At 40.0% G+C, this 14,389-nt stretch overlaps 1 protein-coding gene across 7 annotated transcripts in view; it reads right to left on the reverse strand.

Annotated features, from left to right (window-relative positions):
• Positions 1-1,172, reverse strand: part of ASPH (aspartate beta-hydroxylase) — a 247,931-nt gene extending 246,759 nt beyond the window's left edge. For 2 of the 7 annotated variants that reach the window (XM_079156074.1, XM_079156073.1), the window contains exon 1: positions 819-1,167. In XM_079156074.1, the coding sequence (XP_079012200.1) occupies positions 819-942 (124 nt within the window). In that variant the 5' untranslated portion in view covers positions 943-1,167. Of the gene's footprint in view, positions 1-818 lie in introns of all 7 variants that reach the window. The other 5 variants (XM_079156075.1, XM_079156077.1, XM_079156072.1 and 2 more) reach the window with 4 other exon arrangements.
• Positions 1,173-14,389: the final 13,217 nt, after the last annotated feature.

The following is a 14,389-nucleotide window of genomic DNA, read 5'->3' on the forward strand; positions in this document are numbered from 1 at the left end:
CAAGTGACGTTTACACATTCAATACATATGTGTATTCCAGTTTCAATATCCTAAATATGAGTCAAAGGAAACATAAAAGAAACAGAACCACTGAAACCTGAGACGAAACAGATTTAAAACATCTGTTTTCTCTCTTTGCTGGGTAAGCACATGGAGGAGAAAGGTGAATATTCAATGGACTTTTTTAAGAAAAAAGGAGGAGAATAAAAAAAGCTCATCCAGTATTTTATGCCATTCCTTTATATTTTAAAGGTGAGTGCAACTCATGTTAAGAAAACTACATGAAACTATTAAGAATAATGTCTGAGTATTCAAATCACTCCCAACCCCGCCCCCCCATCCCTCGCCTCTGAACACTCTTAAACACTGGTGCTTTTAAACACCGGTGATAAGGCAGGAACTTACTTTTCCTGACTTGGGATCATTTTCAAACTCCCAAAAATATACACGGCAAAGATAATAGGTTCTCTTACTCCCATCTTCGAATTCCACCTAAACCCAAGACAAAGTAGGTCGGCAACCTCCATCGAGGTTGCACCCCGCAGATCAGGAAACTGCCAGGAAGGGTATCCCGGGAGCGACCAACCCCAGGGCGGCGCGAACCCCATTCCGCCTGGCCCCTCCGCCTTCCCTTTCGCCAGGCCCGGCGAGCGCGGCCTCCGCCCCGCGCGCCTCCAGGAGGAGTGACGCTGGGGATGGAGGACGCTCGGCGGGACCTAGGGGAGATGAACCCGCAACACCCGCTGCTGCAGCCGCCCGGGTTCCCACTCCGACGTCCCGCTCAAGCCCCCGGACCCCCTGCCTGCAGGGACTCTGACCTCTCCGAGACCCGGGGCTGCTGCTGCTGCCGCCGCTGCTGCCTGTGCTGGAGCTGCCGCTACCGGAGCCGCTGGTGCTACTGCTGTTTCCTCCTCCGCCTTTTGCATTCTTGCGTGGGGCCATCACGCACTCCACAGGGGCTGCCAAGGACCTGGCGGCTTCTTCAGTGCGCAAGGGACGCAGAGGGCGCGGGGGCAGCAGACGGGGTCAGACGCAGGAGCAGGTCTGGGCCCCGGCTGCAGCAGCACTACCTCTGCCTCAGCACCGCCAGACGCGCCTGCGAGGACTTTCCCCCGCGTGCAGGCTGCGCGCGCCCGGGCCTGGCGTGCGCCGAACCTGTGACTCCCTCCTCTGGCGAGAGCGCGCGGCTCGCCCACCCCTAGGCCACGCCCCTGCTCGGTATCGCCACACCCGTAGAAAGATGAGTGACGCGGAGACAAGCCAATGGTAACGGACACTATGAAGCGGGCGGTACCTTATTGTGCTTCCCCCCTCCCTCTGCAGACTTAGGGCAGTTCTGGCGCGTAGCAGCCGCCTCTGAGCGCGAGTCGCTTTCGGCTTTCCAGTCTGTCTTGGTACTTTGGAACGTGGCAAACGTGGAAGCCAACAGGGCTCTCGCGAGCGTTGGAGGACCCCGCTGGATCGGGCTGAGGTGGGGCCCGGGGGGCGGGACAGAGGACACGTGGGCCGCGCCCGGGAGAAGCGCACCGCCTCTTGGCCTGTCACTGGGGGTTTTGTTCCCTTACCCCTTCCCTATGCAGACACCAAAGAGTACCGTAATCCGTCTTCCTGCGAAAGGAATGCCCGTTTCTTGTCAGTCTTAAGACATTTCTGAAATGGTGACACTGGGACCAGTTCAATGCGTACACCACAGTTATTGACCCGTCAGCATTAAAACCGGGATCTACTTCATTCGTGCCATCAGTATTGTTAGAGAATCTTAAGACATAAAAATGTAAATTGACACAAAGGTCATTTTTCTCACCCGGGACAGCACCCTTTATTTGAAATCTCCCTTCGCCAGTCTAAGGCCTACAATCAACTTTCCTGGATGTCCCCTGTCATGGGTCCCCTTGTGTGTACTCACAGAATGCTTTGACCGGTGCAACCTTAGAATTAGGAACCGAATTTAAAATGTTGGCACGTGGATGAACCAGACAAGGACTTGATGTCACTTCAGAGTTGTCTTCATCGTCTTTGTGTCACAAATTGCTAACATCAAGACCAGTAATAAGCGAGAAATATTTGGTAATTTGATACATTGTTATTAACATCCAGAGACTTTCCCCCAATTCGGACCATGTTCCGGAACATTTTCTAGAAGTGTCTCCCTGGAGGACCCAGGAACCATAACGTGATTTTAATGGGGAAGAATGGGAGGATGGGGGAGCTTGGCTAAGAGTGTGGACTGAGTGATGCCTCTTAATATAAAATAATAATGAGAGTTAAGCTGCAAAAAAACAGTGCTCTCGCTCGCTAAGATAGTTTAACTCAAATTATCACAAAACTGTTATTGTGCTCATTTTTCAGAGAGGAGGTAAAGATTCAACAGAGTAAGTCACAAAGCTGGTTAATTGATACTTTGTAAGTACAAATCAATCATAGGAGGAAGAGACTACTTAGTTTCTCCTTGAACCATAAGGAAACATCTACAGTAGCATTTGTACATTGAAAATTAGCCATACTTACAACATCAGATACTGTCCACCTAATCCACAGTTTAGTTTCAGGGACTAAACTTTTCCAATCTAGGTATCAGAATTCTGCATTTTTACATCCGTTTATAATTTCCATTTGATGAGCATGAAAAACACAAATCTTGCCTTGGATCCATGAATTTCTTGACACAGAATCTTTTCTCAGCATAGGGTGGAGGGTGAAGGGTTAGGGAATCATGTTATCTTTGAAATTGAGGGGGAAAATATCCTGTGTTATCTTAGCATCTTTTCTGTGATTTCCAGGGAAGCTTTGAATTAATGCTGAGTGAAATAACATTAAAAGGACCATTAAAACAGCACTGAACTAGGACACTGTATTAAAATACTAATTTAATGGAACTTTTGAAGTAGGCCAAATGTGTCTTTCAGATATTTTCATAAACTTCCATTGGTTTCAGTGGGATTTGTAAGTGAGAGCTGGAGGACACCATTTGCCCTAGATTTCTTTTTTTTTTTTTCCTCCTGTTGCTCCTTCACAACCTCCAGTCAAATGATCTCAAAATTACATATTTCTGGACCTATTTATGTGTACTAAAAGCATTGCTGTAATACTCCATTTTAACCTCCTTCCTAGAAAATGCCTCTCGTTTGTATGCAATCTTTGTAATGTGAAATTTTATTATTACAAATTAAAAATGAATATTTCATAACCTTTATTTAATGTAGTAAATTGGGCCATAGTGAAAAAAAATTTTTCCACTGGTCATAATTCATTTGTATGTTTTCATACTACCTTAGTGGAATGTGGTACGATGAAAGTTATACTGGTAAGTAGGAGAGTACTTTTAAGGCTCTTTCCACTCAAAGTGCTCCCAAAGCAATTATTCCCAAATGAGTTTTATCTCAGTGAGTAAATGAACTGTCATTTCCACCAAAAAGTCTAACTAGTGTCTACATCATAAATCTATAGAATGAATTTATATGAGCAGAAATTATTTTACATCTAGCCAAAAATAGATTAGAATTGGAAATGTAATGTTGTGAAATGGGAAGATGAGCTGAAAACATATTAACTAAGAAAACCTATCACATTCTTTTGCATTTCAATTCCTTACAGTTTTCTACCAGGATTGATGCTCCTTAATAAATATTTTTTAATAAATAACATTTAAGTAATGGCTATTGCTAGATCCCAAGTTTCTAACAGAGTAAATTGATAGAATCAGTTGACTTTTAGTCTCAAACTTAATGCCAGAAAGAAACATAAGCATGAGGGGCAAGGCAAATAATTAGAGAATAACAACTAATTACAGTTATGCCAATACTTTGATGTATAAAAGTAAATATCAATGTTATTGAGAAGTAGTTAGTAATGAAAAATTAGAGAAAATAATGTGGAGAAATCTCAGAGAATCTATGGTTTACAATATAATTTTACTTATATTTTATTTGCCTTGAGAATCTACTAAGTCATTTGTGCATGTTACTAAAGTAATTACTTCTTTATCGTTCTTGGAAAAAACAATTCTCTTCAGGTTAAATAGGTCTCTGATCCAAAGAAAAGAATTCTGAAATTAACTTCCAGGATCTTCCAATTGCATGATGTCTAAATATATATTGCAAATGTATTTTCTTGCAATGAATAGTTGTAATACAATATGCAAAATCAGAGCAGTAAACCTGAGTCCCTGATGGTTGATGGGAAATCACGCACATACTATGTAAACATAATAACTCAGCCCTTTTGCATTGTCATCATGCTGACTTGAATCTATTCTGCAATTTCATAAGCACATGACAAACATTATTGAGCCTCTCAACAAAAAATTCTAAGTGACTTTGCCAAAGAACTTGCTAGCATAAAAATAATAGGGCAGGTCTGTCTCACAGTATCATTACAAAAATATTTGATTAACCTAAAGACCATTACTAATATATCTGGAATACACAACTTCCCTTACTTTTAAAACTTATTTAGTAATGTGATATGACTATAAACTAGTAGTCTGGAATATTTTATAATCCTTCATGGAACTGATTCAATGCCAACTTCATCAAATGATAAATTCCTTCCTCTCTTGGCAGATCCCTTTGAGTAAAAGACACATACCAATACTCTGCATGTTCCCTGAAGGCACTACTCCCAGCACTAGAAAGCATATTAATCTAGTAAAATTTAGTGGAAATTGTTTCCAAGAAGCTGTCTCACAAATTATATATGATTCTATTTTCTCTGCTTCTTTAAGTTATACCCATCGCACTTAACTATTCTAGCAACAAGACACAAGAAGAAATGAAGAATGCAGCTAAAATAAGGTATGTATTATGCAGAAAGTTAAGTTTTTACTATTTAAATGTATCTTAAGAGTTTGTTTCTAAAAACATTTTTTTCCAAACTTGAGAAGGTTGAAATCAAACATGAATAGCTTAATATAGTGCTTATACTTATTTGAAAATAAAGTGAATTAGAAACAATATTTAGGAAACTATGTGCAGGCTGCAGCCCACAAAGTCTGTTGACATCTTCACCAATGCATCCCTGTTGAACTGGACTGTCTCCAGAGGGAAGACAATATTACATGACTGTTTCCATGTTCTTTATACTTGCTGTTTTTCTGCCTGTGGAGAGCTTTCCCAAGACAACACAGACAACCATGGAATTCTTCACTGATCTCTCTCTCTCAGTCCAGCCCAAGCTCTGCAGTACCTCTCAAGCAGAAATATTCTTGAGAGCTCTGTGAAGTTATTAACTGATTAGGCATTAAAACAGTGGGAGGATGCATGTCAGAGCTTATATTTGATGATAACTCAGAAGAAACACATAATCAATGTCTTTTTGACAGAAGGGGAAGTCTTTGCAAGTATCATCAACCTAAAAGGATTTATTTTCTTAAAAATAGGCAGAAGTAACCCATTTAACATTTATTCCATCCCACAAATGTGGGCAGCAATGAATAGCTGGGGAAAGAAATTAAAAAGCAAGTAAGTGTAGGAAGAGAATGAAACCATTGTACAAATCTGTACAGTAATCATTTCATAAATACAGTAGCCTGAGATAGAGAACTATATTTAATTAATGCCTACTTAAATGTGAAATCTGACTAATTATAAAAAGATAAACTGCCAAGTCTCTGCAATTATAATGAGTGCCTTACAATGATGACAAGCCTTCCAGAACAGATTACCATGGAGCACAGAAGATAATCTATGAATGACCTAAAACTAACATGTTAGGAGGCAAAAACAAGGTTTGTTCCATTAGCTAAGTATGAGTATGCCTAGGTTTTTGGTTGTTGTTGTTGTTTGGTTGGTTGGTTGGTTGGTTTTGTTTTGTTGGAGGACTTGGTGGTGGTGGTGGCTTTTTGAGTTTCCCCTATTTCCAAATTATTAAAAGTTGAATCTAACAGCAGAATGTTGCTTGATATTATTTATAGTTGGTAGTTGGTTGGACATATGTGCATGGTGCATTACAAAATTTGTAAATGTAATATGTTATCATATACTGACAGTTCATGTTCCATCTAATGCTTTAAAAAATGAAAGTCAAGATTCAAGTGAAAAAGATCACTTCAAGTAGGTAAAAATTTTGAACTGGAATTGGTAGATTCAAATTTAGGTCTCAAACTTAAACTGCTCAGAAAAAGCAGGACTTATAAACAGCAGTTCTCACTGAATAATGTTTCTTCAGGTCTAATTCTTGCCTGTGTCTGCATTGGTGTTGTAGAAGGGGAGTGACCATTACTCAGCACAGTGATATCTCTTCACTCTTTTCTCATCTTTGTCTCAAAACATTAAGGATACCTCTGTGCTCTTCCCCTTCTGCTATTTTCTAAATAATTTTTCCTTCAAAAGCGCCCATGATGGTAACCTCATTGCATTCTGGAACAATGTTGGGCATGGTGGAAAGGGGAGGATTCCAAGTGTGGCCACCTACTTGTCCTTTACTCTCTGACACTTTCTCCCCATCAGTCATCAGTTTGGGCTTGGGAGATATTGTGAACTCAAAGCTAAAATGCCTTCCATTAATTGAGCTGTAAGGCAGGTTAGAAACCCTATAGCTCTTGGGAACAATCTCCACCAGTCAAAAGAAAGTCCTCTTTCTTCTTGTCCCCACTCTTAGGACTCCCAGGAAAAGTTCAGTTTTTAGGGTGAAAGGATGGTAGGTTCAGCGTGACTAGCAAAAATCTAACCTGCCTCTGGCTCCAATCCTACAGACTAACAACTCTGCAGTCACTAAGGCACCATGCCAGAGAGACCAACCAAAAGACTTTACAATGGGGAATGGGGGTGGGAGGAACTTATCAAAAGGGAGTAGTGCAAGGCCTGTAAGGAAAGCATGACTGTTGCAATCCCATCTCTCTGGAGTACACACTTTCCCCAAGGCAAACTGCACAAACATCTCCAAAGCCCTCGCTCCAGACTGGACATCCCTCTTCTCAGTTACTGTAGCAGAAGTGGAGAAGACTTTTTTGCAGTTGCTACCATCTGCGGGTAGTAATTAGATTTTAAGGTGACTGAGGGAAGAGCTCCATGTCATTCCTTTTGTTTCCCTCCCAGCTTCTGCATGGGGCCTTATACATCAGAGACTGGTCCTTGGGCAAGCAGTGATTGATGAAACAACCCTCTATGATACGTTTTCTTTCATATTCCCTGCTCTAAAAGGATTACCAGTTCCCAAGGTCATATTCTGAAGATGCTCTGAATAGTCTACAATTATTTTCTGTTTGGCCAAAAATTGGAACAAAAACTCAAGAGAAGGAAGTACTATGTCCTATGCCTTATGTGGTATCAGTCTGACTGATGGTTGGTTTCCCTACATTGTCTCTGACTCTTCCCAACATTTCTTTCCACATTTTCTTACTTCCTTGTGGCCAATTTGTACTACTTTGAGCCTAAATATATTTCAAAGAACTAGAAGGAAGATTTGCAGAAGTGCTTGTCTTACTCTGTGAATCTTTTGGGCCACTACCCCGAGTCAACCCCTTCCTTCTTAAGTAACAGCAAAACCACAGGGGAATGGCACCTCACTCCAGTTCCACCTGTCATCTCCAGGAAACCCTCCCAGGATCTCTCTCTCTTCTGCATCTGTGTCTCTCCATACTCAATATGATCTGGAAGGCTTTGTAAGGATGAAGAGCTGTGCTTCTGACAACACTTTGGTGAGCTTTGCTGGCTGCCTGAGGACCACAGAGAGTGCTCTCATTGTGTCCTCTTCCATTTTCCACTTGGAACTGCTGTCAGATATGCACTCTGTTTATTCCACTATGCCAAAAAATATTTGAGTTGCTAATAGGGCAACACATAATTTTTGTGTGTGTGTGTGTGTGAGTGCGCGCGCGCACACACATTTTCCTACAGTTTTTGTGATTTGGGCAGTGTTTGCCCAATACATATGACAACATTTTCAAGCCTCTATCTTTTAGTATCATGACCTTTCTCTTGACAGCTTGTTTTTATGTGGGAAAAACATATGGGCATCTGAAGATATGAGTAGAGGAAGGAACCACAATGAAGGGTGTAAAAGGCTATTTTGTTTTAAGTCAGTATAGCTCTTTTCCTGTATTTATACAAGGTAGCTGTCCAATCAATTGCTTATTCTTAGGTTTTATTCTTGTTGATAGCTATCATTAAAAAAAATACTCTTCAGGTAATTTTTGGAAAAATCTCATATACAAAAATGAGAAAATTTTATTTTACATCATTCCACTAATACTTCTTACATGTACACCTATAACTCTGGCATTGTTGCATTTAAAGATTCTGTCCTTCACTTGTACATGATTATTGATGTCTTTTCAGAATCTTTATAGCTGTTTTTAGTATATGAGTTAAGACTATTCCAGCTACAAATTAGATTTGCTCCCAATTTTTTAATTCTTAAATAATGTCTTCTGTGTAATTATTTCCAAAGAAACCAAATCTACATGTTAATGTAAAATTATACAGCATAATCAGTTCTATTCAAATTTTAATGCATAGTAAATTTTCCATATGTATACTCATTTTCTGTATACTTTATAGGTGAAATTACGTAAATAAGACCTGCTAACTCTTCCCATTCAATGCTGGTCCTCAGGATGAGTTCAGAAGGCATATGCAAGATCTGTTTCACATTCTAACTTACTTCTGGGGTCAGAAATTCAAGGCTCCTGAATACACTGGAGCAACATGGGAAATAGCATTTAACTAGAATTACCACAAATCAGATTGTCTCTAACTCCACATAGCTATACTATGGAGCCCCCAGAAACCCACTGGGCCTCTCCAAGCTTAGTTATCTCATATGTTAATGTCACAAAGTTAATGGTCTTTGATAGTCTAATGAAATCTAGGGACCATTAAGAGAAACAGTCTCATCTGCCATAAAGTTTTCTAGAAGACTTTAGAGATCTATGTGCCCCAGAATGTCTGCACTGGAAAAGAAATTTCCTTGCACCCTTGCATTCCAGGATGCTAAGTCCGGGTATCTGCTAATGACAACAGTCTCTTACATTTTCTTTGTTCACAGGTTTGGTGACAGAGGATATATATTTATAGTTTGGATATGGTTTCAGTATGTACACCAAGGGTTCATGTGTTAGAAGTTGGTCCTTGGGGTGACAATACTGAGTGGTGTAGACCCTTTAGGATACAGCTTAATACAAGGTAATTAGGTCATTGGGAGCACTGCCCTTAGAAGGAATTTACGTAGTTCTTAACGAACCCCTGTTAGTTCCCTAAAGAGGGGTTGCTGTCGAAGAGCAAGACTGGCCTCTCCCCTCTTTTCTCTCCCTGCCTCTCCATGTGATTGGTCCTTTTCACATGTGCTCCCACCATGATGCCCTCCAGTGTGATGTGATGCAGCTGGGATGTGAGAAGGGGGCCTCACCAGACCAGCACAGCATATTGTTTGGACTTCCACCCTCCCAAGCTGTGAACTAAATAAACTTATTTTCTTTGTATTTGGTTTCATATATTTTGGTATATCATTGGAAAATGGACTAACACAGGTGGGAAATGAATTTTCTTATATTCAAAACAACATGGAGTACTACCCACTAGTATGTGAAGAGAATGCTTGAGAGCTCTACATAAAGACATAAATATGATAAATGAATGAAAGATCCTGTAACCAAACTAAATTATTGACTTAATTTGACTATATTTTGCATAATATGAAATTTTCCTGGCTACTACAATGAGATATTTAATGAGGAAGTTGCTTGGAAGTAGAAAGTGCTTTCTAAATGGAAGCGATTGTTTCTGAATTTTAAATGAGAATATCCCTATGTACCCAAATTTGACCAAGCTCATTAGTCAACTTGCTGGATCTGAAGCAGAACCATCAATAACAGCTAAAAGTTACTAGGGGTTTCTTAAGAAACAACAGAAGAAATTTTTAATGACATGCTTTCTCTGATCTCTCTCTCTCTTACTCTCAACTTTACTTTTTCTTTAAACATGTCTTGACCCCTTGAACTGTCAGACCCCACCCTGTGAGCTATACAAGTGCCATTTAATTCTATGTCACATAAGTCAGGCTATATAATTGCTGTCAAAAAAGCTCTAACACTGGCAATTTTATCTTGTAAAATCTATAGGTGTACCATGTAACCCACTCTACAATCATCAATCAAGTGCCTACTTCATGCCAGGTGTGTACCAAATGCACGTGTACTTTGTCCTCAAGGAATTCATGTTGTATTAGAGGGAGACTAGCATTCAAATTAATGATCACATTATAGCAGCTAATTTTTACTTTTTTTTTTTTTTCCATATTGGGAATGGAGCCCAGAGGTACTTAACCACTGAGCCACATCCCCAACCCCTTCTTATATTTTATTTATAGACAGGGTCTTGCTGAGTTGCTTAGGGATTCACTAAATTGCTGAGACTGGCTTTGAACTCTTGATCCTCCTGCCTCACCCTCCCAAGCCACCAGGATTATGGGTGTGTGCCACTGTGCCTGGCTGCCTTCTACTTTTACCTGCAAATGTGGAATGGGCCAGAAGAGAGGAAGGGCAGGAGGAGACAGCTATAGTGGTTCCATGCATATCATGTAAAAGTCATAGGACTCCAGGGCTCTCAATGCATCTTAATGAGCATTGTTGTTGTTTAGTTTTTTCATTATACTAATGGATAACTGGATCTTAAAAAGTGAGTGACTTTAGAGGTTCCATAGTCAGTTAAGGCAGAACTAGAACTCAAATCACCTAATATCATGAATTCTCAGAAGGGGAATTCACCCAATGGGGTGAAAATTAGTTCTTGGGCAGAAAAATTTTAGAAATTACAAAGGTTACCTCCCATTTTAATTTACTGGTGCTGCTATAACAAAATATGATAGGCTGGGTTCTAACAGTTCTGGAGGTTGTAAATTCAAAATCAAGACACAGGCCTGTGCAGGTTATGTGACTGATGAGGCTGCTCTCTGCTCCTGAAATGCTGCATGCTGGGGGTGGGGGAAAAAACACTGGTCCTCACATGGCGAAAGAGGGCGAGAGAGTGGACTCATTCCCTTAAGTCTTTTAATAAGGACCTTAATCCCCTCCAGGCGGGTTCTGCATCCATAACTCTATCAGCTCATCAAGGCCCCGCTTCTTGATTGTACCACATTAGCCATCTAGTTACAACATGAACTTTGGAGGGACAAAAATATATAGACAATACCACCTCCAGTGAGCTACAATACATAAACAGATATGTGGTATGTCGGTAGTATTAAGTTTTCATGAGGTGAAGGAATGGTTATGGAAAAGAAACATAAATAGGCCTCCTGTGGAGATGAAGGGTCATAATTTTTCAGAAGTCCAAGAAACACGGCCATGCATCCAGGTCTCTGTTTCTTCTGTATTGATACCTCATTTTTATTCAGTGGTCCTGCATGTTATTTTATTTATTAGCTTGCTTCCCATCACTTCTCCCCTCTCTTCTTCTCTCCTCCTTCTCCTCCTCCTCTTCCTCTTCTTCCTTTTTCTCCTCTTCATCCTTCTTTTGTTCCAGTTCTGGGGATTGAACCCAGGGATGCTCTACCACGGAGATACATCCCCAGCTGTTGCCCAGGCTGGCCTCAAACTCAAGATGCTCCTTCCTCAGCCTCCCCAGTTGCGGGGATTACAGGTGTGCACCACCACATTCAGCTGCCTTTTTTTTTTCCTATCATTTATTTCTCTGATCAAAAATTGCCATGACTAATTTGTTTTCAGTTAATTATGATCAGACACTACACATTCTGACACGAATAAGTATCTTTGAAATAGAAGACACAATCTCCAAATTAATTTTTGTTTGATAAAAAGGAAATCCTTATTTGAAAATCAAATTCATAAAGGCAACCTTATTTTTCTTATCAGAGCATCATACATAATATAGTTGGGTACATTATACATAATGGTATGGTACATTTTGACAAAATCATATATGTGAGAAATTTCATTTCGATTTCCATCCCTCCCCCCTTTCCCTCCCCTCCTACTTCCCCCTATTTTCCTTCCTCTATTCTACTGATTTCCCTTTTACTTATTTATTTATTTTTGATTGGCACTTTCTATATAAAGAAAGTCTCTGTGGTACATTTATGTATGCATATGACATGATTTTGTTACATTCATTCCATATTTCCTCCCCTTTTCCATCTTTCCTGAGATAGAGTATTGTAAGGTAAGATAAGTTTATGTTTCCAAATGATCTGGTTCTATTCTACTCCATGGATCTTCCCTATATCTTTATGATATTTGATCCCCACCCCCACCACACCACCTTCTTTCCCTTATTTTGCTCTATCTTCCACATACTAGAGAAAACATTTGACCCTTGACCCATGCCTGAGCATGTCTTATTTCACTTAGCATGAAGGTGTCCTCATTTTCTTTATTGGAAAAATCTTTATGGTTAATTATATCTCTCTTGGTGTATATATACATGTAATATAAATATATGTTATTATTATACTACATAAATGTAACAAGTATAGTTTAGTGTCATTTATATATATTATATGTATATTTGTGTATATAATGTGTAATATAATGTAATATATATCATTAATATATCTATATATGTTTATAATATATGTATATGCTAATAAGACTTCAACATGTATGTGTAATATGCATGTGATGTACATACATATTATATGTATACATATATGTATGTGTGTATATCATGTGTGTATGCTGCACATGTAGTGTGGGGGTGATGGGATGTGTGCCAGAAGTCATAGTTCAAGAGCTGTTATGGGGAGCACATGTTAAGCCTGCCTCATGTTGAACTGACTGGTGCTCACAAGTAACTCCTTGCAGATAGGTCAGGAGCTCTGCATGCTGCTGAGAACTGCAGGAACTCTGAAGAGCACTATCTCCCAGAGCAGGCACTGCCCAAGGTCCTACTGTTCTTCATGGAAGGCGGCATGTCAGTTAGGGTGCTAGAGAAACAGAAGCCAAGATGGACTGCAACAAGCAAGAGGTATACTAAGACCAACACTTGTGGAGGATAAAGGAGAATTAAGTTGGAGTAGAGGAGAAAGCCTTCAGCTTGTGAGGCAGTTGAATTCTTGGGAATGAAGAAAAAAGGGTAATTTTGGTAGGGGGCAGCAGGATCCTCAGAGCAGCTCTGAGAAAATCTCAGACAGATTAATGAGAAAATGAGGCAAATCTGACCTTTAGAGGGTTGCATGTAGTGACAGACATGGCCCAGCTTTAATTCTCCTGTCATGTTCAATCATGTGCGGGGAACAACAGTCTTTGGTGTTATGCAACAACAAATGTTGGCCAACAGAACTCACAACAGGATCTGTTGAAATGCAAACTGTGGACCATATCTCCATGACCCTCACAGATATTTACCCTGGGCCATTTTCAAATACCTCACAAAGTAAGTGCTGTTATCCTCACATAAATATAGAGAAACATACTCAGAGAGGGTAAGCAATTTTTCAGAAATCACACAGCTTATAAATGGTAGAGAGAAGATTGGGACCAATATCTATCTAGTCTTTCTTTTTCTTCCTTCCTTCCTTCCTTCCTCCTTCCTTCCTTCCTTCCTTCCTTCCTTCCTTCCTTCCTTCCTTCCTTCCTTCCTTCCTTCCTTCCTTCCTTCCTTCCTTTTTCTTTCTTTTTTTCTCTTTCTCTGTTCTTTTGTTCATAAGTTTTCTCTAGAATGTCTATAACTTTGTTAAATTCCTTAAGAAATACCTGAATTAAACAGGGGAAGCTTTACATTACCATAGGACAGATGGGGAGCAACCTTAGAAAACAGTTTCACAAAGAGCATACAGCACATAAAACTAACTAGTAGAAACTGAATGAGATCAATTCAGAAAATATATCACTGACATTCATGACTTAAAATCCATGATTTTAACAATTTTTAAGACTTACTGATTCATAACTTGAAATAATCTCAAAATTTCAAATTCTACTGATCCTTAGAGTTGGGTATCTCAGGGGCAAGACAAGCTGATGTTCCCACATGACCTGTACAGCCTGAGAGACCCTCATAGCTCAGAGCAACCTCACCTCCACTTGGCTTTCTCAGTCTGAGTCATTGTCCTGTATTCAGAAACATTTGCAAGGTACAACAAATCCAATTTCTTTGTGAAAAGTGGCCAAAAAAGAAACTGTTAATGCTGACGATGAATGTGAAATGCCTAAAATAATTCTTAGCTAGAAATTTAAAGTTTTGCATAAACTAGAGTGAAGTGCCAAATTTATCTGTGGACACAGTTCCATCCTGAATGGGTGCAGCTTATGGGTCTATAAAGCAGTAGAAAACAGGCATTCCTGACACTATTTCAAAAGAGTGTTTAGGTCATCCTCAAAATTGCTCCCCACTGGGCATAGTGGCACATGCCTGCAATTCCAGGGGCTCTGGAGGTGGCGCAGGAGAATCGCCAAGTTCAAGGCCAGCTTCAGCAACTTAGCAGGGTCCTGAGT

Source organism: Sciurus vulgaris (genome assembly GCF_902686455.1).
Source record: "Sciurus vulgaris genome assembly, chromosome: 1".
In the NCBI taxonomy this organism is placed as follows: Eukaryota; Metazoa; Chordata; class Mammalia; order Rodentia; family Sciuridae; genus Sciurus; species Sciurus vulgaris.